The 25,493-nt window shown below is 36.0% G+C and overlaps 1 protein-coding gene across 3 annotated transcripts in view; it reads right to left on the bottom strand.

The window, feature by feature from the left end:
* The window catches only part of LOC117083513 (H(+)/Cl(-) exchange transporter 3), a 60,060-nt gene extending 36,642 nt beyond the window's left edge, over positions 1-23,418 (bottom strand). For 2 of the 3 annotated variants that reach the window (XM_033211267.1, XM_033211283.1), the window contains exons 1-2: positions 23,042-23,418; positions 3,899-4,056 (exon numbers count right to left, since the gene is read on the bottom strand). In XM_033211267.1, coding sequence (XP_033067158.1) covers positions 3,899-4,056; positions 23,042-23,120 — 237 coding nt within the window. In that variant the 5' untranslated portion in view covers positions 23,121-23,418. Of the gene's footprint in view, positions 1-3,898; positions 4,057-17,251; positions 17,335-23,041 lie in introns of those variants that run through there. The other variant, XM_033211277.1, reaches the window with a different exon arrangement.
* Between the last annotated feature and the right edge of the window lie 2,075 nt (positions 23,419-25,493).

Here is a 25,493-nt window from a genome sequence, read left to right as displayed (position 1 = left end):
ATCTAACTGGTAACATAACGCCACAGAAGAAACTATTCCAAGGGACTTTACAACAAAGTAATTTGTAGGTGTAACTGTGGTGGAATAAATAAAGGATAGGCCAGACGAAGTGGCTCATGCCTGGCTTTGGAAAGCAAAGGCAGGAGAACGGTTTGAGGCCAGAAGTTTCAGACCAGCCTGGGTAACACAGGAAGACCCAGTCTCTTTAAAAAAAAAAAAAAAAAAAAAGGCCAGACGCAGTGGCTCACGCCTGTAATCCCAGCACTTTGGGAGGCCGAGACGGGGGGATCACGAGGTCAGGAGATCGAGACCATCCTGGATAACACAGTGAAACCCCGTCTCTACTAAAAACACAAAATATTAGCCGGGCGTGCCGGCGGGCACCTGTAGTCCCAGCTACTAGGGAGACTGAGGCAGGAGAAGAATGGTGTGACCCCGGGAGGCGGAGCTTGCAGTGAGCTGAGATCGCACCACTGCACTCCAGCCTGGGAGACAGCAAGACTCTGTCTCAAAAAAAAAAAAAAAAAATTAGCCAGGCATGGTGGTGTGCACCTGCAGTCTCAGCTACCCGGGAGGCTGGAGGCAGATTACCTAATATATTTCAGTAGGTATATTGTTGGAGATGGTGTTGGTACTGTTATTCTGACAATGTTGTATGTGTGTATTATGGGGTAAATGAAATGACTATGCTTGTGATGTTCAGGTTTTTGGCATGACTTAAAGGAAAAGCAAATTTAAGAACTAGAGGTTTAGCCCCATAGTCATGAATTCAAATTAGAAGAGTCATAAACACTTAGGAGGCTAGAAACAATAGCCAACCCAGAAGCAACAAGTATCACCTATTGCCCAGATTGTACCTATATTATATTTTCCTTCAATGGAATCAGAGAGCTCCTTGGCGAAATGGCTGATTCCAGGTTTGCTGCAGGAAATGTTTATGATGAATCAGGATTAGGATTAGGATTATCTAAGGACATGACAAAGGACACAGATAGCAAACTAAATAAGCTCCCACTAATCTAAAATGGAATAACATGAACATCAATAAGAATAATAACAGTGATGATTAAAACACAAATATGCTTAAAACCATGAGTCCATGAAGACACAGAAACAAACAACAACCAAACAAGCAAAAAATCTCATTGGTCAACTTTGAGGATGCTAAGGAACCTAGTATTTCAAGGTATCTCCCTTTCCTGTACCATCTTTACTTCAGGGAATCCAAATGGTTGATGTGGGGTAAACTCTCTATAGAAATATGCAAGCTAATATATAAAAAAGGAACAACAATTAAACTGCAACCATTTTGTAAAATACTGAAACAGCAATATTTGAAAGTACAGAATGTCAATTTGCTTCGAAATCATCTGGGGTAGGAAGGCTACAAGTATAACAAAAAAGTTCACAGAAAAAAAGAATTAGATTGGGTATATGGCCTGACATAGAAAGACTTTAAAATTTAATGTAGGCCGGGAGCAGTGGCTCCCACCTGTAATCCCAACATTTTGGGAGGCTGAGACAGGTGGATCACTTGAGGCCAGGACTTTGAGACCTGCCTGGCCAACATGGCGAAACCCCATCTCTACTAAAACTACAAAAATTAGCCAGCGTGGTAGCGCACACCTGCAATCCGAGCGACTTGGGAGGCTGAAGCACGAGAATTGCTTGAGCCTGGAGGGCGGAGGTTGCAGAGAGTCGAGATTGCACCACTGCACTTCAGTCTGGGCAACACAGCAAGACTCTGCTCAAAATAATAATAATAATTTTTAAGAACAATAGTAAGTATATAAACGTGTGGAATTTTCCAGCTTTAAAAAACTTCATTTATACAATAAGCATGGATCAAAATATTGAAAAATATTTGATTGGTCTAGGAAGAGAGATGATTGATAAAATTAGCTAGGACACATACTGGCTACTTCATATATTGCTATACCATTTGCAATGTTTTCAAGGACTGTACACTAACTACATACTCAGAGAAAAAAGTGGTTTTTGTTTGTTTTGGAGGGAGACAGGGTCTTGCTCTATCACCCAGGTTGGAGCGCAGTGGTGCAATCATAATTCACTGTAACTTAGAACTCCCAGGCTCAAGGGATCCTCCCACCTCAGCCTTCCGAGTAGCTAGGAACACAGGCACAAGACACTATACCCAGCTAATTTTTGCTTTGTTGTGTAGAGATAGAGTCTCCAAACTTGTCCAGGCTAGTCTCAAACTCCTGGGATCCAGCGATCCTCTGCCTCAACCTTCCAAAGCATTGGGATTACAGGCATGAGCCACTATGACCAGACTGTTTTGGTTTCCTTTGATCTCAGTTTTCTCTAAAATTTTATGAACATAGTGTCACAGATACTATGTTATATACTATGTTACTATTTTTTATTTTTAAAAATTCTCAGTTTTAGTGTCTAATATGGTAAATATCCATTGATAAAAACCACATAAACAAAGGCTCCTTGGGGCTATTCAGTATTTTTTAAGAGTTTAAAGAGGATCTGAGACCAAAACATTTAAGAATCATTAGATTAAAGCACTGATTTCATGTATTATATTTTATTTTTAGAAATGCCCTAAAGGTAAATATCATCTGATGAATCTCAGAAGCTGTACCTATCATAAACAATATAATTTGAATTTTAGGTTTCACACACATATACATTAATATGGAAGCTTATAATTTGTGTAAATAGTCATTGTCATTGACAAGTAAATTTCCAACACCAAAATTATACAGGGCCTTTTGAGATTTGGAATTTTATTTTTCAAAAAGATTTTCTACTCTGGGAGGCTGAGGTCAGCCAATCACTTGAGGCCAGGAGTTTGAGACTAGCCCGGCGAAATGGAGAAACTTCATCTCTACTAAAAATACAAAAATTAGCTTGGCATGATGGCACACACCTATAATTCCAGCTACTCAGGAGGCTGAGTACAAGAATCGCTTGAACCTGGGAGGCAGAGGCTGCAGTGAGCTAAGATTGCACCACTGCAATCCAGTCTGGGCAACAGAATGGGCAATAGTCTCAAAAAAAAGAAAAAAAAAAAATTTTTTTTTTTTAAAAACATGTTTTGTATAAAAACTAGCCAGGCATGGTGGCACATGTTTGTAGTCCCAGCTACTCAGGAGGCTGAGGCAGGAGAATCGCTTGAATCTAGGAGGTGGAGGTTGCAGTGAGCCAAGATCACACCACTACACTCCAGCCTGGGCAGAAGAGTGAGACTCCGTCTCAAAAATAAATAAATAAATACAAAATAAAAAATGTATTTTGGATTACATTATCAATGTTAAGTCATGACCACGAACAAAAAGGATCCATAAATTGTACTTTTATATGTTAAAGCCATTTTTTTTAAAAAAAACAGTAAAACATTACAACATTCAATAAGCTTTATTTGGGATCCAAGTTGAGAAATATCTCAGAATCAAATACTGGGAAAAGAGGTAAAAGAAAACAGCAAAATCCCACAAAACTATCTGCCCCTAGTAGATTTCTTCTTTTTCCATAGGTAAGAGTTATGCAATGAGTTTCCTTTTTTGCCTTAGCTGGTGGGTTGCTCAAAGGCAAAAATCATGCTGATGTCCATATCTTGAACTTGGCTTGTTCTTCCCCCCAACTCCTGTGCTGTCTTTTTCCCTTTCCTTCTTATTTTGACTTCTTATTGTATTTCCTTGTTTTTTAGCTACCTGAAATCCTTTCTGGAAAGATACAGGGTATAAGTAAACTAAAAAAATGAAACCTAGAAGAAGAAAAAAGCATGAACCACATATGAAATGAAGACATTTACTTATATTAAATGTAAACATATTTTGGCAGCCTGAGATCACTGGCAGAAATACATTATTAAAAGATCTAATTATGCACTATATTTTTAAAAATTTTTACTAAAAACACTTACCCGTCTATGCCTTTCTCTGTCTTTACATTTTTCTCGCACCCAATCAATAGTATGGAAATCATCATATGTACCAACACCTGGAATTGGTTCATCCAAAAGATCCAGTAAATGTGTAGAACTGTTAATGCTGCCTCCATTTGTCATTGTATAATGAGTTCCTACACAAGAAAAAAGGAAAGATGAGTATGTTTTAGAAGACACAATCGTGAGCTAAGTGACCTTCTTAGAAGTTCATTATTAAGTCATGCAGAAATAATATCACTTGAAATCATTTCAGTTAGAGAAAAATGTTAAGAAAAATTATCCAAAACTTGGAAATAAGGCCAAAATATTATGGCATGTCCTTTTAAAGTTAAATCTGAGTGTCAACAATTAGCCTGCATAATAGTCACCTGATGCTCTGGAGAATTTTGAAGACTATTCCGATTAGGGAATAGACTCTGTAAAATTAGAAAATGACTTGTAAAAGATAAATTGAAAATAGTAATTTTTATCTGGTAAAATGCAAATGAATTCCGTCCAGCAGAAAAAATCACCCTTCGAGTGGTGGTTTTTGTTTTTGCCCTGTAAGAATTTGCTTTCTTTCACTGATGGTACACACTTCATCTCACACATCCTCCTCTCAATCAGCCTTGTCATCAGGCAGGTTCCCTCATTAGAGTCAAATAAACCGCTGACACATATTCACCATATATCTTACATGAGTATCACAGACTTGAGAAATGTATCAGGAAGGACATTAAAAGATAGCTCAAGAAAAAGAAATACAAGTGGCTTTTAAATATGAAAATAGGCTCAATCTAACACATAAAAAGAAACGCAAATCAAATCCACAATATCATTTCCCTCTATCAGATTAGTAAAGATGAAGTGTGTGAACGCACTAAGTTAGCAAACTTTTGGAGAAAGAAGTCCTATCACAAAATTAGTAGTTTAAGTATGAAATGGAATAATCCCTTTGGGAAGGTGAAAGCTAATAAAATTTAATATACACAGATGCTCTTCAATCGAGCAAGTTCACTTCTAAGTTTTTTTTTCTTGCAGCTACTCTTGCATAAATCCTTGAATAAACCCATAAATTATGCACAATGTGGGCAGAACATCTTACTATGTGCTACAGAAAGAAAACAAAAACATATTAATGCCAAAGTGCTTATAATCTAAAATGGGTTGGCAAAGAGCCAGAGAGTAAGTATTTTAGGCTTTGGATGCCACACAGTTGCCACAACTCAATTCTGCCATAGTAGCACAAAAGAAATCATAGACAATATGTTCATGAATGAGTCTGAATGTGTTCCAATAAAACTTTATTTACAAAACAGGTGAAGGACAGGATTTCGCACATGGCTGATAGTTGCCAATTCCTGATCTTAAGTCTGTACAGCAGACTTTACAACTGAAGACTTCTATTAAGATTTTTTTTATATAAATAGCACTTTACAGTATAGCAGATACAAAGATAATTTAAAAAAAAAACTACCCCTGACTTCCAGATGCAATATATTTTTATAATTACATTTCAAAATAAAGTTCAAATACTGAAGTTCCAAGGTTCCAATATTCTTTGACTACAATTCTAGTCATGTTACTTATATTTAATTTGTTAACAAAAAAAGAAATCTTGGGACTGTAGCACCTGGAACTAGGTGGATTAATCTAAGAAAACTTCCTAAAAAATATGAATTTTAAATTGTAATTTGAAATAAATTAGGCTATGGTTTCACAATGAGAATTATAGTTATACATTCCATGTTAGATACACTTAACACCTACTTCTGAAAGAAGAAACATATATGAGTATAGTCTGTAAAAGACAATTTATATTACTGTTAGAAAAAGAGTTTGGGCCAGGCACAGTGGCTCACACCTGTAAACCCAGCATTTTGGGAGGCTGAGATGGGTGGATTGCTTGAGCTCAGGAATTTGAGACCAGCTTGGGCAACATGGCAAAACCTCATCTCTACTAAAAATACAAAACAAAACAAAAAAAGCTGGGCATGATGGTATGTGGCTGCAGTCCCAGCTACTCAGTAGGCTAAGTTGGGAGAACTGCTTGAGCCCACGTTGGTTGTCACGCCACTGCATTTCAGCCGGGCCACAGAGGAGGACGCTGTCTCACAAAAAAAGGAAAAGAAAATAAAAAGAATTTAGAGTGTAAAAAACAGGCTGGGTAAGAAATATGATAATCCAAGTGAAAATTATTAGACTTGACAGTGGAAGTAAAGAGATACAAGTATTTTGGGAAGCAGTTTGGAAATACCTATCAAAATATAAGGGTTCTACTTCTAGGAATTAATTCTACAAGTGCGCAAAGGCTTAAATATTTAATTGAACCACTATTTGTAATACTGAAAAATTCAAACCAATGGAAATGTCTCATCTATTGGTAATGAATGAAATCATGTAATTTATATATAATGCAGCAGTTAAAAAGAATAAGGTTGATCAATATATACTGGTATAAAAAACTGGCTACAATATATGGCAGTTTTTTAAAAAGGGCCAGGTGTAGATCAGCATTTTTAATATGCAAATTACTGTGCAAAATTTATACAGTAATACACAATATAGAGAGAACAGTTTGACCAAACATGAGACAACATATTAATAAAGGTTATCTCTGGGGATTAGAAGTGTCAAAAGCAGAAATGAACTTTCATTTTCTACTTTGTACTTACAGGTATACATATATGTATAAGCAAACACAGTATTTTCATAGAACCATGGAGACAGCTATGAAAATAGAGAAATTCTAATGAATCCAATCATCAATTAAGTAAACAGAGCAATGAATTGTTACCTAAAGGCCCAGATTCTAGTCCTGGACAGCTGAGTAACTTTAGACAAGTCACCTTTAAATATTAAGTATCTATCAGCATCCTTGACAGTTGTATGATATATGCTACAGTTTATAATAAAGATACATAAACAAAGAAACATTTAAATTTTTTTCAAAGCACTATGAACTTTGAAAACCTCACACATAATTTCAAATAGGTGATTTTAGCATAAGTGATTATAAATTATATCCTCAAATTATTTAGTAATGCAGATTTTAATGCCAAAAATTACCCAGAGTTTATTATTGAAAATGTAACTAATTATTTGATATAGAATATAAGAAGTGGCACTCTATACTAATGTTTAAAAAAACACTGTAAAAATAAAACACAAGATATGTTTATTTTATTATAGGACTTTTAAGGAATGGAGCAAAATTACCAGACTACTCTTGCCATCTTTCTGGTTTAAACAAATGCATTCTCCTGTGTTTACAGATAAATAAAAAATTATATATGTTAAAGCCAGAATCTGAACTTTTCGTAATCACTATAAACATTCTTAAACTAGAGCAAGAGATCATTTGAAATCAATTTGGGGGTGGGATAAGGGAGGAATGCACAAAGAACCACGATGCCAATACTATTAACTAATTTTGTTACCGCTGAGATATAAGCCAAATAAACTATAGAGAAAGTTTTTTTGATAATTCTAAGAGGCAGTAAGAACAGACATGAATATAGAAGGGGATAATATTTTAAACAGTGTAATAGTACTAATAAATGTTTGTTTGCTTTTACCAGGTCCAACAGGGTTCTCGCTTATCTCCCTATTTATTACTTTAAATGCCTGCCTTGGAAGCCCAGAGTGGTGGTCCACGTCTGTAATCCCAGCACTTTGGTAGGCTAAGGAGGACAGATAGATTGAGTTCAAGAGTTGCAGACCAGCCTGGGCAACATGGCAAAACACCATCTCTACAAAAACTAGCTGGGCATGGTGGTGTGCACCTGTAATCCCAGCTACTCAGGAGGCTGAACTGGGAGGACTGCTGGAGCCTGGGAAGTAGAGGCTGAAGTGAGCTGTGATTACACCAATGCACTCCAGCCTGGGCGACAGAGCAAAACTCTGTCTCCAAAAAAAAAAAAAGTGTACCTTGGAAAGGTGTAAAAATTCTAAAAGGAGAGTGGCGCACTGATTTGAGTGTTTTAGCAGAAGTACTCCAAAAAATATATATAATAATAACTGATACCATTCTTGGCCAAAGGTTTAAAGGCCCAATCCCTGCATCATGATGCCCATGTTCATTTACATACAACACATACTCAAAAGCTTAAACTTAAAGATTTAATAAAGCTCTTCCCCGCCCCCCTCATCCTAATTTTATGTAGTGACTTCCACTTTGTAAAAGCTACCTGAAAGGCCACACATTTTCTTGAGAAAAAGCAATTGGAGAATAAATATATAAGGAACACTTATAGTATCTTGACATATGTGAGAATCTCTGACTCTGCTTTCCACATAATATTAAAACTGATCATTTAGAAAATGCATTTGCAGGGAAGAATCAAAAGGCACTTATGGCTTTCTGGTAAGATTTACAGTACTTCTGTGGTATTCTGACCAAAAATGCATAAAATGAATCTTACAAGGAAAAACCAGATACACCCAAACTAAGGGATATTCTGCAAAATATATGGATTGTACTCTGCAAAAATGTCAAGATTATGAAAGATAAAGAACTGAGGAACTGTTCTAGATTAAAACAACTAAATGTAACATGTGCTCCAGGATTAGCTCCTAGACCAGGAAAAAAACCTTTTTTCTTTTGTACTAAAGGACACAGTGGGACAACTGGCATACTGGAAAATGGTCTGCGGATCATGTCATAGTATGGTATCAACATAAACGTTCTGATTTTGAAAAGTGTAGAAGTGTACAGTAGCTACACAGAAGAAAATGCCCTTTCTTGAGGGAATACACACTGAAGTATTTAGGAATAAAAGCATGTTACATCTGCATTTTACTCTTTACATGGCTCAGAAAAAAATACATAGTGCATACATGCCCTGTATCTATATAAAATGCTACTTATTGCATATAATGGCATATACAGTACTTGGAGAATAGAGACATAATGAACAAATGTGGTAAAATATTAACATTTCAGGAACTGGGGTGACAGGTATATGGGATTCTCTGCACTATTTTTAAACTTCTGTAAGTCTGAAGTTACTTTAAGAAAAAGCCTACTATGAAATATTTTGCAAACTTTGTTTTCCCTCCTACATTGCCCTTCTCTGGGTAGAGCTGAAGAAACATGGACTACTGATCTTATTCTCTTCATGCAAAAAATAAAAAGTGAAATTTCTATACCACTTAACATGTATCGGTAATACATCGCTAGCCCCACTTAAAGAATTTCCAGGCTATTTGCAGCATGAAGACAATAAGCAAACAAAACATATATCTCTCCAATAGACTTATGAATGACGAAGTGGAAAAGTACAGACTGCTGTTCTCACTTTTATGAGGTATAAAAAGGTACAGTAGTGCAATACACATTTACATCAGACATGTGTCTTGCTTTCAGTGACTTTCAAATAATTACTCTGTGGAAACTACTCTTAACATCTCAATTTACAGAACGATTCAGCAATTCAAAATCTCTGAAAACCAGAAAATTTTCAAACATCCAAACATTTACTTTAGTATGTGACATTTCAAATATTTCTCTTATAAATTTTATAATTTGTTCTGTCAAACATGGAAACCTATTCGAAAGGGAGGAAAAGGAAAATTTCTATCCTAAACTGGGGAGAAGTCACTGTATTTCTAATGTGAAAAGAAATTTTAAAGGTATTATGTTTTCTAACAATAACAATGGCTTTAAAATAATCCTATTGCACTGTTTCTTTGCATATAATTCTCTGAAACCTAGATTAGTGTAAGATATAACTTACAGCCAGGCGCAGTGGCTCACGCTTGTAATCCCAGCACTTTGGGAGGCCGAGGTGGGTGGATCACAAGGTCAGGAGTTCAAGACCAGCCTGGCCAAGATGCTGAAACCCCGTCTCCCCTATAAACACAAAAATGAGCTGGGCGTGGTGGAAGGCGCCTGTAATTCCAGCTACTCAGGAGGCTGAGGCAGGAGAATTGCTTGAATCTGGTAGATGAAGGTTGCAGTTAGCCGAGATTGCACCACTGCACTCTAGCCTGGGCAACAGAGCAAGACTCTGTCTCAAAAAAAAAAAAAAAAAAAAAAAAAAGATGTAACTTATATAGGCTAAAATGAGATAGGTACAAAAAATTATGTATGTTAAAAAATTTTTTTAAAGCAACAGTATATCCAATTTTACCTCTCAATTTCATCTTACATATGAATAAAGCATGTATCTTTTAGGTACTGTCACAGCATAAAGTTCTCTTTTACATGAAGTACACCTCCTCTTTTCCTAAAATAATATTTCAAAGGCTGGGCGTGTAATCCCAGCACTTTGGGAGGCTGAGGCAGGCGGCTCACTTGAGGCCAGGAGTTTGAGACTAACCTGGCTAACACGGTGAAACTGCGACTCCATTAAAAATACAAAAATTAGCTAGGTGTGGTGGTGCACGTCTGTAGTCCCAGCTCCTCAGAAGGCTGAGGTGGGAAGACGGCTGGAGCCTTGGAGGCAGATGCTGCAGTGAGCCAAGATCACACCACTACACTCCAGCCTGGGCAACAGAGTGAAACCCTGCCTCAAAAAAAAAAAAAAAAAAAAAATATATATATATATATATACATGCACACACACACACATAATATATATATACACACACATAAAAATATATATACACACACACATATACATAAAATTAGGAAAGTTAATTAGGAAAAATATGGCTTTTTTAAAACTGATATCTGGAGGAAACTCTAGAAGACAAAGAGAGGTCCTTAGGATGAAATAAATGTAGTAGTGAGACTGCAGCTTCCTTGATTATGCCTTTCTTTCTCTCCTTAGTAAAAGCTCTTCTTAAGATTTTATTTTATTTTATTTATATGTATTTTTTGAGGCAGAGTCTCGCTTTGTTGCCCAGGCTGGAGTGCAGTGGCGCGATCTCGGCTCACTGCAAGTTCCGCCTCCCGGGTTCACGCCATTCTCCTGCCTCAGCCTCCTGCGTAGTTGGGACTACAGGCGCCCACCATCACGCCCAGCTAATTTTTTAAATTTTTACTAGAGATGGGGTTTCACCGCGTTAGCCAGGATGGTCTCAATCTCCTGACCTCGTGATCTGCCTGCCTCGGCCTCCCAAAGTGCTGGGATTACAGGCATGAGCCACTGTGCTGGGCCACAGTTAGATGTCACTAACCTAAAATGACAGGATTTGCCTTGGACCTCCCATTTCTCAAAGTATATGCAGTTCTCACTTACCTGTGAAAACCGTAGTGGAGCTGTAGTGGAATACCTCTAGGAAAGACTAAGCAAGTTTCCTTATTCCACACTATTTTCTTGACCCCTCCACACACCTTCCCCACACCAATTCAGTCAGAGACATCCATTGCCATAGGAAAAGAAATACAAAGCAGAGCATGGAGAACATGATTTGATATTACGGTATCCCAGTTTCAAATGTAGGCTTCTGAAACCCAAAGAGAAGAAAAATTCTTTTTTTTTTTTTTAATTTAAGTTCTGGGATACATGTTTAGAATGTGCAGGTCTGTTACACAGGTACACATGTGCCATGTGGTTTGCTGCCTTTACCAACCCATCATCTAGGTTTTAAACCCTGAATGCATTAGGTATTGTCCTAATGCTCTCTCTCCCCTTGTCCCCCACCCCCCGACAGGCCTCCCTGTGTGATGTTCCCCTCCCTGTGTCCATGTGCTCTCACCATTCAGCTCTCACCATTCAACTCTCACTTATAAGTGAGAACATGCAGTGTTTGATTTTCTATTTCTGTGTTAGTTCGCTGAGAACAATGGATTCCAGCTTCATCCATGTCCCTACGAAGGACATGATCTCATTCTTTTTTATGGGTGCATAGTATTCCACAGTATATATGTGTCACATTTTCTTTATCCAGTCTACCACTGATGGACATTTGGGTTGGTTCGAAATCTTTGCTATTGTAAATAGTGCTATAATAAACATATGTGTGCATGTCTATAGCAGAATGATTTATAATCCTTTGGTATATACTCAGTAATAGGACTGCTGGGTCAAATGGCATTTCTGGTCCTAGATCCTTGAGGAATTGCCACACTGTCTTCCACAATGGTTGAGCTAATTTACACTCCCACCAACAATGTGAAAGCGTTCCTATTTCTCCACAGCCTTACCCACATCTATTGCTTTTTGACTTTTTATAATAATCACCACTGCGACTCACGTGAGATGATATCTCATTGTGGTTTTGATTTTCATTTCTCTAATGATCAGTGACGATGAATACAACTTACAAGGGATGTGAAGGACCTCTTCAAGGAGAACTACAAACCACCGCTCAAGGAAATAAGAAAGGACACAAACAAATGGAAAAACATTCCATGCTCATGGATAGGAAAAATTAACATCATGAAAATCTCCATACTGCCCAAAGTAATTTACAGATTCAATGCTATTTCCATCAAGCTACCATTGCCTTTTTTCGCAAAATTAGAAAAACCTACTTTAAATTTCATATGGAACCAAAAAAGAGCCCGTATAACCAAAAGAATCCTAAACAAAATTAACAAAGCTGGAGGCATCATGCTACCTGACTTCAAATTATATTACAAGGCTACAGTAACCAAAACAGCACAGTACTGGTACCAAAACACATATACAAACCAACGAAACAGAACAAAGGCCTCAGAAATAACACCACACATGTACTATCATCTGATCTTCAACAAACTTGACAAAAACAAGCAACGGGAAAGGAATCCCTATTTAATAAATGGTGCTGGGAAAACTGGCTAGCCATATGCAGAAAACTGGAACTGGACCCCTTCCTTACACCTTACACAAAAATTAACTCAAGATGGATTTAAGGCTTAAATGTAAAACCCAAAAGCATGAAAACCTAGCCAATACCATTCAGGACGTAGGCATTGGCAAAGACTTCATGACTAAAACACCAAAAGCAATGGCGACAAAAGCCAAAATTGACAAATGGGATCTAATTAAACTAAAGAGCTTCTGCACAGCAAAAGAAACTATCATCAGAGTGAACAGGCAACCTACAGAATGGGAGAAAATTTTTGCAATCTATCCATCTGACAAAGGTCTAGTATCCAGAATCTACAAGGAACTTAAACAAATGTACAAGGAAAAAAAAAACAAACGACCCCATCAAAAAGTGGGCAAAGTATATGAACAGACACTTCTCAAAAGGAGACATTTATGCGGCCAACAAACATACAAAAAGACTGATTCTTAATAGTCAAAACTTTGAATTCAAAAGATGGGTCTCTGGGTTCAAAAAGCTTTAAGTAAACAGGATTAGGGTTTCTGCAATAAGCCAGATGTAGAACCAACTTTACCTAACTACATGAGGATTGTTGGGGAGGAGAAAAAAGGGAATCAAGTAAACAAGAGAGTTAGAAATGTTAAAGTGGTGACTGGCTTGAGCCTTTTACATTTTCTAAAAGTGAGATATAGGTAAGATCACACTAACCACACATACAAGTTGATTTTTTTCATTCATACCTCCTAAAAATTATGTCACGTCATTAAAAGTACACGCATATTTTCAGTGACTTCAGATAACTGTATTTGTCATAACATACTATAATTTGTTCACTTTATTTTTTTAGAGATGGGGTCTTGCTCTGCCACCTAGGTTGGAAAGCAGTGGTGGAATCATAGCTCACTAGAGCCTCAAACCTAGGCTCAAGCAATCATCCTGCCTCAGCCTCCCAAGTAGCTGGGACTGCAGGGAAGCACCACCACACCTGGCTACGTACTACAATTTAAACAAAACTTCAGGTTGGTTTAACATTATGAACATTATCTAACATATATGTATCTGCTCAGCCATCCTCTTTTTCAATTAATTTTTACAATTTTAAGTCTTTTCTTATTCTCGACTTTTTCTCCAACCCCACTACCAGATATTCAATACTAATAACCAGGTATATTTCCAAATTTAAAATAATCATATTATCCATTTATTATCCTCACATTAGGGTTAGTATTTATATAATGGAACCTGATTGTTTTGCCCACTTGGTATCTCCTTCCCCTTCTTTCTATAATAGAACCCAATTATTTTAAGGAAACTTCTGTCTCTCACTGCATGCAGGCCTGGTAAAGGTATCAATCAAGGTACCTGCTCCTCCCCAGCTAAAGAAAACACACAGATCCAAGTTAGATCAATCAAACTGTGGCTCCTAGAAATGTAAATCTTGGCACAGTGGTAATCCGAACCAATTGATTTTAATAGCTGAACCTTCAAGAGGACATAGGATAATTCCATAGTTCCTGTTACCTAAATATCCAGCTCTTGGATAAGAAAGTATGACCTGAAAGTAGCTGCCAAGTTTAAGACAAAAAAAAAAAAAAATCAAAAACTTTTTTGGAGAGCTGACTACCAGATGCCCGTGACTACTATTCTACTACCCAACTCTACTATCTCCTGGCTGAAAAACAGTAACAAAAAAGACTGGAAAAAAGATCACTTTTCTTCCAGGTGGCCTAGTAGAGAAATTCCATGACTTTACTGCACTTTGAGGTCAGAAAGACCTACAGTCAAATTCCAGCTCTGCCTCCCATTAGTTCTGTGATCTAGCACAAGTTAACTTATTAACCTCTTTGAGTACCTTGGTTTTGTTACTCACTTCTACTAGAGTATGGTATGTGGACTGGAGATACATTACGTAAAACATTTAATAATACTACACTTGACAAATAGTAGAAAAACAATAAACACAAGCTATTATTTCTGCTCAAATACTTGAGTATTTAAAATTTCATCAGAAAAGCCAGGTGCAGTGGTGCACACCTGTAGTCCCAGCTAATTAGGACGCTGTGGCAGGAGGCTGTGTCGTTTGAGCCCAGGAGTTCAAGGCAGCCTGGGAAACATAGTGAGATCTCATATCTATTTAAACAACAAACCAAAAACAAACCCCCCCCACACACACTTCAGCATGTTGCATTATATTACTCATATGACTAAGTTATAATACTGCTTAACCAAAAGACTAACAATATGACAAAGAAAGCCAAAAAAACAAAACGAAACAAAAGTCTGGCTGGACGCAGTGGCTCACGCCTGTAATCTCAGAACTTTGGGAGGCTAAGGCAGGTGGATCATGAGGTCAGGAGTTCAAGAGCAGCCTGGCCAATATGGTAAAACCCCATCTCTACTAAAAATACAAAAATTAGCCGGGCATAGTGGCATACACCTGTAGCCCCAGCTACTTGGGAGGCTGAGAAAGGAGAATCACTTGAACCCGGGAGGTGGAGGTTGCAGTGAGCAGAGGTTGCGCCACTGCACTCCAACCTGGGCGACAGAGTGAGATCCATCTCAAAATGAAAAAAAAGTCTTAAAATTTTGGACACTAAGTTCTTCTACAACTGTATATTGAGCAAAAATCAATTTTTTTAACAGATAACTTAATTCATTATGCCTGGTACGGACACAGAAACAAATTCTTAAAATGCATGATTCATGAATTTCATAGTTCAGACATTACCAATACTGAAATACCTCCAGTAAGCAGGAAAAATTATTCAATCGATGAACTAAAACTGGCTTGCAACCTTCTTGCAAAAATAACTCTATTAAGAAGATTGTTTTGCCTTATTTTATTTTTTTCAGAGACAGGGAACTTTATAAAGATCAAGCACACCTATGGAAACACAAATCCATTATTTCCTAATATGTGTAATCTAAACAAAAAGACTTAAATTTACCTGTAGGAAAATTATTAAAATTATTCATTATTCTTTTTCCAATTGAGTGACAGTGGTTAAAAAGAAAAAAAAAGTATTCATTATTCTTTAAAGAAATATTTTTTCTACTCGGGAGGCTAAGGCAGGAGAATGGCGTGAACCTTGGAAGCCGAGCTTGCAGTGAGCCAAGATCGCGCCACCGTACTCCAGCCTGGGGGACAGGGCAAGACTCCACCTCAAAAAAAAGAAATATTTTTTTCTAGTGAGGAAAGATAGTCTTTTGAATAAATGATGCCAGGACAACTGGCTATTCACATGTAAAACAATGAAATTGTACCTCTCCCTCATACTATATATAAAAATTAACTAAAAATTGATCCTAGATCTAAAGAGCTAAAACTATAAAATACAGGAGTAAATTTTTGTGTTCTTGAGTTAGGCAGTAGTTTTTTAGATATGACACCAATACACAAGAGAGAAAAGAAAAAAACAGATAAACTGAACTACATCAGTATTAAAATCATCTTTCCCATGCAGAGGTCACTGTTATCTAGCTCATGTCTAATAATAACAGTAAGAATAGCTAATTTTAATTAAGTTAATGTGCGCCAGACATTGTTCTCAGGACATTACATATATTAGTTCATATAATACTCCCAACAACATGACACAGGTACTATTATCTCCACTTTATACATTTGGAAAACAAGATGCTGAGAGTTAAACAGGCCCAAGGTTACACAGCTAGCAAGTAGGAGAACAGGGATTCAAACTCTAGCACTTTGATTCTCAAGTCACTAAAATAATTTCACTGTTGGTTTACATGTATACTTTAAGAAATGTGGACAACCTTCTCTCAGAGTAGGTTAAGAACTATTACATGATGCCTTCTCCCAAACACATATGTATATGCACTTAGCCTTTGGACAATAAATACAATCCTACTCTTCACCATCACTATCCCTCTTTGCCTTTGGTTGCAGTTCACTTTTTCCTATATTATTTAAAATGCTGCAGTGCAAAACTGCAGAAGTGGTGAGCACTGCTTTGCTCCCAGCACTCACATCCTTATGCTTTACAGAAGTTTATGATAATAGTGCATCCCCATTCTCACCCTCAGTTGTTCCCGACATCTTATGCCACAGGAAGTGTACCTTTACCCCAGGTGTACTTACAAACAGGTTTTCAAACTAATTTTTAGCTTTTGAAATGTTTTTGCAAAAAAAAGTTGAGATACGTTTCTCACTGACATAGTATATAGATATGTACTTAAATAAAACCAAAGTTTAGAAACAATGCTTACTCTTACTAGTTGGTATATACTGATATTTTACTTTCTGCTTTTTTAATCTTTCCTTTTAAAATACTGGTCACAATTCAACTGGTTTCATGATCAACATGTTAAAACTTGAAGTTTGACAAACACTGAACTAGAAAAATATAGGCATTAATAAAATTGTCTGCTTTCCCATAAATACAAATATAATTTTACCCACAAGCTTTCCACAAATATTTGCTGAACTGAACTTTAAAAAACAAAACAAAACAAAACAAAACAAAACAAAAAACCTTAATTGCTGCACCTTAAACTGAGCTTATTAGTAAATATCACAGTGACACTGGTAGGAGCCTAAGTCTTTTCTCAAAGGGGTTTATCCAAATAATGGTTTTACATGAAAAAAATGCATATAGTTATTTAATAAGAGTTCCTTGTTACCTCTGTGATCAATCTCCAAAGATGTGAAATGGTGATCCTTGTCATTTAAGTTCATAATGCAGATTACTGTTACATAAGACACAGACAGGCCGGGTGCGGTGGCTCAAGCCTGTAATCCCAGCACTCTGGGAGGCCGAGACGGGTGGATCACGAGGTCAGGAGATCGAGACCATCCTGGCTAACACCGTGAAACCCCGTCTCTACTAAAAAATACAAAAAACTAGCCGGGCGAGGTGGCGGGCGCCTGTAGTCCCAGCTACTCGGGAGGCTGAGGCAGGAGAATGGCGTAAACCCGGGAGGCGGAGCTTGCAGTGAGCCGAGATCCGGCCACTGCACTCCAGCCTAGGCGATAGAGTGAGACTCCGTCTCAAAAAAAAAAAAAAGAAAGAAAAGAAAAAGAAAAAAGACACAGACAAAACATATGAACCTTTTAAAAAAAAATTACGGAAGGAAGAAGGTAGAAATCCAAAATACCATGTATTCCTTCACAACCTATTTGCTTCTGTATGTTAAGAGCAGGAAGTCTAGCCCCATATGTTTCTTTTTTCTCTCTCTCTGCGACCGTACTGATAAGAAATGGCCTTCTTGGTAAGGGAGGGGAAAGTAAACGTTATAAGTTGATAGTGGAAGTTCCAGAATGTTAGCAGACTCCAAATCAAAGATTAAAAAGGTAAGGGCAAGAATAGTGCCTCATATTTAGCAGGTGGTCAATTAAATGTCTACTGGGTAAATGAATAGCATAAAAGAAGCATATGCTATTAAAATTTGTTCAGTCATTCAGTCATATTTAACTGTCTAAACTGCAAAGACTTGCAAGTTAATGCCAAATCCCAAAGAAGTTTTCCAAAGATACACAACCAGGCAGCAGCAATACTAAGCCCATTACTCAATTTACTGTTTTCTGTTCTGTTGCCACCTCAAATTAAAAAGCTACATCCTTAGTTAGAGATGATACGGTGGACATTAAGACATCTGTGTAACTGGAAACAGATTCCAAATTTAATTATTATGCCTGCATATATGATGAGCTGTATAATACATGAATAAAAAGATTTATAAAATTTGCTATATTTCATAAATTTATAAAATTTATTAGAGAAATCAGAATAAATCCACTTTATGACCTAATTAAAGTTGCAAAGGGCTACAAAGAAACTAGAAATTAAACATATGTTAATTTAAAAACACGAAACAAAACCTGAAAGTACAATTTAAGCTACCAGTCTCCTGCATAAACACAAAGCAGAAACCTCGATGCTGGGAAAATAGCCAAAATTACAAACTTAATCAATGCGGCAGGAAATCTGTTCACACTTTGAAATCTTGATACAAAGCATTTCTGACAAGCCATGAGATGGCATAAAATTAACCATACCTAAGTGTCAGCTATTTTTAGAAAATCAAGCTAGAGGTAGTAATATGAACCACATTTTATTGAAGATTTGAAATTCAGATACTGTGGGAAAAGTACATTTAAAAACAGGCTTTGTTTTATACTGCTGTTGTAGAAACAAGGAGTTTTTGACACCAAATAAACAATCTTTAGTTGTTCCTTTAATTTACAGACACTTAGATGGATTAATTTTTTAAGAAGAGGTTTAATTTTCCAGTTGGATAAAGTATTAGGGCCAATAAAAATATAGTAAGTACCTGAATCCTAAAATCATTTTACAAAGAGCCTACAGAATGTCCCTCTGGCAATAGGAACATCATATAACACCTGGATTTTCAAATAATGGGCAAAAAATGATACTTTTCAGAGGGAAGAAAAAGGAACAAACCTCTATTATAATAGAAACCCAAAAAAGCTTTATTTAGATACACTGCTGAGCTAATGAATGTCAAGAAATAATTTCAGGGAGAAACTTGAAAAAATAAGATTCCAAACTTCTATTTCAACGGCAAAGCTATATTTTGTGGTTTAAGTCCATCGTTAGTCTTGTAGGATCTGCCATTCTTCTAACTTCCACCTTTCTACACTACCCTCTCCAGTGACTCACAACAAAACTGCCTTTGTTGTACCAAAACTAATCCAAGAGCAACATACTAGGCATTTCCTCCTGTCATAGCATTTACTCATTTTATTATATCCACCAGGAATGCCCAAAAGAACTTGCGTTCCCTTGTGTATGTGAGAACAGTCTACTTTGATAACACCTGTCAAAAGGAGACTCATCTCTTCTTCCCCTGAAGTCCCAAAGAACATTGGGACTTTATTAACTATTATTAATATTACTATTTTTATCATAATTCTCCACAGCACCTAGTAGTGCCATATACGTGTGTGTGTGTGTATATATATGTATATATATATGCTCACTCTGAATGAAACAATTAAACATTAAAGAACACTGGGACTTTACGGGAAGAAGAAATTTCTATCATTTCTATCATTCACTAGAAATTTACTAACTTCCTCAGGATTATGTTTGTTTTTCTTATGCCTCTATCAGACTTAAAACACAAGTTACTACGAAGATACATGTAGTGAGAAGCAGTTTAGCCTCATGATTAGAGTATGAGCCAAATATCTGGATGGAATTCTGACTTTTCCTTAACAACTCCTTACCTCAGTCTTGTCAACTAGAAAATGGGGATTATAACAGTACCTACTTCATAAACTTGTGATGAGGATTTAAATGATTTCATACACATAAAGCAATTAGAACAAATCAGGCACAGTGGCTCGCACCTGTAATCTCAGCTACTTAGGAGGCCAAGGCAGGTGGGTCACTTGAGCCCAGGAGTTGGAGACCAGCCTGGACAACATAGTGAGACTCTCTCTGGAAAAAAAAAAAAAAAAATTGTTTTTTAAATTAGCCAGGCATGGTGTTGCATGCCTGCAGTTCCAGGTACCAAGGAGGGTGAGACAGGAGGAGCTAAGCCCAGTAGTTCAAGGCTGCAGTTTGCTATAATCACTCCACTGCACTCCAGCCTGGGTGAAAGAGTGATACCTCTCTCTTAAGAAAAAAAGAACCCCACTTAGAATCGTATCCAGCTAACAGGAAATTCTAATAAATATTAACTATTATTAATATTATTATTTTTATCATAATTCTCCACAGCACCTAGTAGTGCCATATACGTGTGTGTGTATATACATATGTATATATACATGCTCACTCTGAATGAAACAATTAAATATTTAAATAATTGTTAAAGGCCCTCATGGAGTAAATGGAGGCTCAGGCCCAAAAGATCAAATCCATTATAAAGGGTTGGTAGAAGAAAGAAATTTGACCTCCAAAACTACTTAAACATCTTGAACAAATTAAGAAGAAAAAGTGTAAAACTAACAGTCCAAATAAGCCAAGCATTTCTTCCTGATAAAAAAGGAAGAGACCTTTTGAGAAAGCTTGATTGTTTCTATATAGGAAATATACCTCTAAAGATGGCTATTTCTGAAATGTCATCTTAATTTCTAATCTATCAATAATACATTAAACTAATTCTATTTTGAATCTACTTATACTTACAGACTTGACATTATTTACTTAAGTAGGAAGCTTCACCATTTACCATCTCACCTTGAAAAGTAGTATTAAATTCAATTTACCCAACAAATCCCTGGCTATACCACGCAGGGATTTACTAAACAGATTCATGTTTACTTTATTGATATCCTTCACAATTTTATACTTTATCTGCCTCTTCACTATCAGCCTGAAGATCAATTTTAATCATTATATAGTTTTGTTCTTCCTCACAGGGAAGCTGATTCAGTTTTTTCGATCTGTTAGCTCCCTGTCTCCATCAATTCCATTGTGTTGACCCATGGCTACAACGAGTCATAAATTACAGAAAACATATAACATCTTACGCATAGACACTAGGATACTACAGTATGTTTGAGGTAAGACCGTGAAGACATACAAGCCTAATAACTCACTTATCTCAACTACACATACACAATGTTACTTTCAATAACAATGGCTTATATTAATAGATTAAGTCTCATCAAGGGATAAAGAACCTAATTGAGCTGCCAAGAGTGGGACTGATTTAGATCCTAAGCAAGATTCTTAAAGGATTATTTATGAAAGCATAATAGAAATAAAAAGCTTACGTTTTGGTAATATCAGTAACCATGCCTACTCTCACATAAGTTTTGACTTATTTCTTATTATTTTTATATTTTACACTGAGACAGTCCATAAGTAAGTTCTGTCAAAGACTATTAAGCTTCACAAAAGGAATTTAAATTTCTGAAGCCCAGGTATTCTATCATTATTAACAACCAAATGTTCTAATAGCATGAGGAAAATATAGCCTGTCTTGTTTTACAGTTTAATTACTGACTAGCAAATAATGTGACATTTGAACAGTCACTATTCATTCACCTTGCTTCCTGCTTAAAGAAATCCTCACCAGAAAACTGATAATGAGAACATAGGAAATAGAATAACTTAAGATCGCAACATTAAGAATAAAAAAATAAAAAACTCTGGGTGGTGTGATTATGAGAAATTATTTTCTTCTTTATGCTTTTAGATATTTCTTCCAAATGTTCTAACATATACATATACCCATATATTGAAATTTTATTAGGAAGGCAACTCTGTAAGAGAAAGCACAATATATGTAACATGATCCTTACATAGCTTTTCTCAAAATGTAAAAAGCAAGTTTTTACTAACTACAGAATACTACAAGATAAATAATGTTACAACTGTTCAGACCCTAAAATAGTGTCTAGCAGACACAATGCAACCAATAGACATTTGTTAAATACATTATGTTTAAATTATAGTGGAACTTAATACTAAAAGAAAAGTGTTATCAGAACACAAAGTCTATTTTAAATAAAGTAGGCTAATTATATTAGAAAAACATTATTACTTCCTCATATACTTACAAATAAAAGTTTGGGTTAAATCATAAGGTGAGTTTATAATATCATGCAATAATTCAAACTAATGTGGCTCAAAAATGAAGTCACATAAGCTGAGAGATTTTTCTTGAAGTTCAATTTTTTTCTAGGACAACAAATGTCAACCAGTCTGTTTTTAGAATACGCAATTTAACAAAAATGAAAAAAAGGGCAGTAATTAACATGCAATTAATTTTAAGGAGACTAAGGAAGTGACTGCCAAAAGATTTACAGGCATGCTGGGTGCTCTTCTGCTTTTCACAAACCAATAACTATTATTTTTTTCTGACATTTAGTAAAGTACCCTAAACGTGTTTTATCCTATCAAATTTCACAAGATACCTGTGGAAGACAATGTAGTATGTTACTCAGCTGAAATACATATTAAATAAAAAGTATTAATATAGAAATTATTCATCTTTATTGTCATTTTAAAATGTTCTAAAATGTAGGTAAAGCTTTTGCTATAAATTTATTTTGTGGTATAAAATCTATATGGTAATTGGCAGCAGCTGAAATATAATGGTACATAGTCACCTGATTTCTCTGGGTAAATTAAAGGAAATGTAAGTTTTCTAAAGGAAGAAAAACATTACTTTTTAGGTGCCAACCAACGCGACTTTAGTTGGCTGTAAAAGCATATTAATTCATTTTCAGAGTTAGAAAGAAGATTTTCATGCAGAAGATGGAGTCGGAGCCCGACGTGATCTGAAGCAGTACTAATCTGCACAGAGAAAACAATCAGGGATGGCTACAAAACCATTCAGAAGGTTGTATTTTCCCCTTACTAACAACCCAGGGCAACTAAACAATGTACAGCAGTATTTAAAGGACAAACGAGAACCAGTTTAAGCTAGAGGACCGCCCAGCCGCATGCAAAACATACCAACAGAGAATTCACAGCAAGGGGATGGTATTACCTCTTTTATGTAATTCCCTCAGGGGAATATTGTCTCCTCCCCCGTCATAAGGCAAATAAGGGTCGGAAGAAGCATCCATAATTAGAATTTTTAAAGAGAAGAAAAAGAAAAAGAAAAGCTTGCTAGCTTAAAAGGAAAGTGGCATTTCTTCCATCCCTGCTGCAGCAAGCAAGGGAGATGCCATATTTGATGAGGTTAGAACTGTAGTTGACTCGCTGAAGCAACTGGGTTCTTCCACAGTGGATGATGTCATCAAAGGGAAATTATTGCAGCCTGGTTGCTACTGGCTACAATCTAGCAAGGCTTAGAGGCGGAACAGCCTTCTTAATCAGGTCCTGCTACGTATGACAATGACTAAGCTCCAAGTATAACACACAAAACTGGTTTGAGAATTTTAAAGCACTCACAATACAGCTTCTGTAGCATCAGTAGTAACGACAGTAAAACAATAGAAACATTATTTCTTTTGGTTTTAAGATAAATATAAAGGGGAAAAAGTAATACAGAGATGTAAAAAGTAAATTCTGAATGCAGACAATGCCCTTTTTCATTTCTAATGTAAAAAAATGAGAGCAGTACTCTAGTAAGTTTGTGTGCTTTTACAAGAGAATGTACCAGCTTTATACAGTAACGTCATGTGAGTCATAGCCATAAAAAAACTACAATATGCCAAAGGTTTCAAGAAACTTGGTTCTAAGTCTATTAAAAATAAAAAATAGTCTACAATATACAGCAGCCTTTCATTGAGGATTTAAAAACCAAATAACTGAAGAGTTGAATAGTGTTTTATCCCACTCACCAATCTCCTCCAGCAGCTTCTTGTTTCCTTTCTTGAAGGAACTAGATAGTAAGACATCGTAGCTTTTGAGGAGAAAGAAAACTTATCAACATACTAAGTAACTTTACTATTGTGTGTGCGTAAACTATGCAAAAAAGGTTTACTAAGCAGAAGACTTTCCTATCTCTACTAGCTTCGTATTTTTCTTACCTCATAAGGGTTTTGTGTTTTTGAAATAACTTTTAGCAAAATGTGTCTCAACTTTTCTAGAAATTGTTATAAAATTCAGAAATTGTTTCTTTAATAGAAATTTTTATGAATTTTAGTTATTTGGGGTCTTTTAAAAAAACTGTATAGGTTAAATCAAGTTTTTGTATTTTAAATCTCAGATAAACAGAGCTTCTTATAAAATCTCACCTGGAATTTGGGAGACAGGGTTCCGGGAAAGGAATATAGACTAGAATTACTGCCATAGGAATATTCTATCTTATCCTGATTCTAGCTATTAAAATGTATGATAAGATAGTAGGTGTTTTTTCTTTATTTTCTGTATTTTTCAAATATTCTTGGCAATTTTTTCTTCTATGCTCCTTCCTGCACACTGAGTCAATAATTTTTTAAAACAAGGAAAGCTCTGACAAAGGCTACCTGTACTAAATTAGCTCAATGTAAATTTGGGAGTTTGTGGTTCTTCTGTATGTTCTACCACCATATAATTTTTCTAAATATTTAATTACATGGAGTTGATAAAGGATTTTGTTTTTATACCATTCATGTTCTTATACATCTTTGCATAAAAAATCAAAATCTATCCACAAGATTTCCCGGTATTTGTAGGCACTCTCTTCACTTGTTTTTCCTGATCTACAACTTGATCATAAAGAATGAAAATGATAGTCAGCACTCACTGAAGGGTCAAATCCTCCTGGTAAAATAAATATTGACAATGCCTCATATGTAAAAGTTTTGTAGCCCTTTTGAATTATTTTTTAAAGATAAACAATTGTGTGTATATATAATACATAATCTATATAATTATATCTGTATAGAATTAAGTTTAGAATAAGACACATCAAGCCCTTAGCAATTGTTATCACTGAGACATAAGGTAGAGAGGCTGGGGGGTACATTCAGTGTTTATATAATTCCACACTGTTTAAACAAATATATTACTTCTATAATAATAAACCTAAAAGTCTTTAAAACTTCAGAAGTAAACACTTCTCTTGTGATTATGGGGTCCACAGCTGCCACTTTCTTAAAGTAAAAGTATCAGTACACAGGTTAAGTCCAATCACAATTTAGAAAAGCACAAGGTAGACTGGAAGGTGTGGCAAAAGAGGACTTTGACAGAGACTTTTTATTACCAGATTAACTAACTGCATTACAATCAGGGTGGAGCCCAGGTAGAGAGTAGAAGACAAATTCAAGAATTCCTAGGCATAGCTCTGGAGCAGGATGGAATTCTAAAGAACCGAAATCACAAGTAGCACACATGAAGGCATCAAAATTCAAAAGGAAAAGTTATTTTTACTTTCTAACGCACCCTCAATTGTAATCTCAACTTCATGTGGAAATCTGGATAAATCACAACCTCTCTGGGATGTCTCTGTATCTACAAACCAGGAAGGCAGAATAGATGACAATAATCTTTTAAGAGTTCTACCTTTAAGC

The sequence above is a fragment of the Trachypithecus francoisi genome, unplaced genomic scaffold, assembly GCF_009764315.1.
Source record: "Trachypithecus francoisi isolate TF-2019V2 unplaced genomic scaffold, Tfra_2.0 Contig00371, whole genome shotgun sequence".
NCBI classification, from domain to species: domain Eukaryota; kingdom Metazoa; phylum Chordata; class Mammalia; order Primates; family Cercopithecidae; genus Trachypithecus; species Trachypithecus francoisi.
Note: the sequence above shows the minus strand (reverse complement) of the source record. Positions and strands in the feature narration are given on the sequence as shown.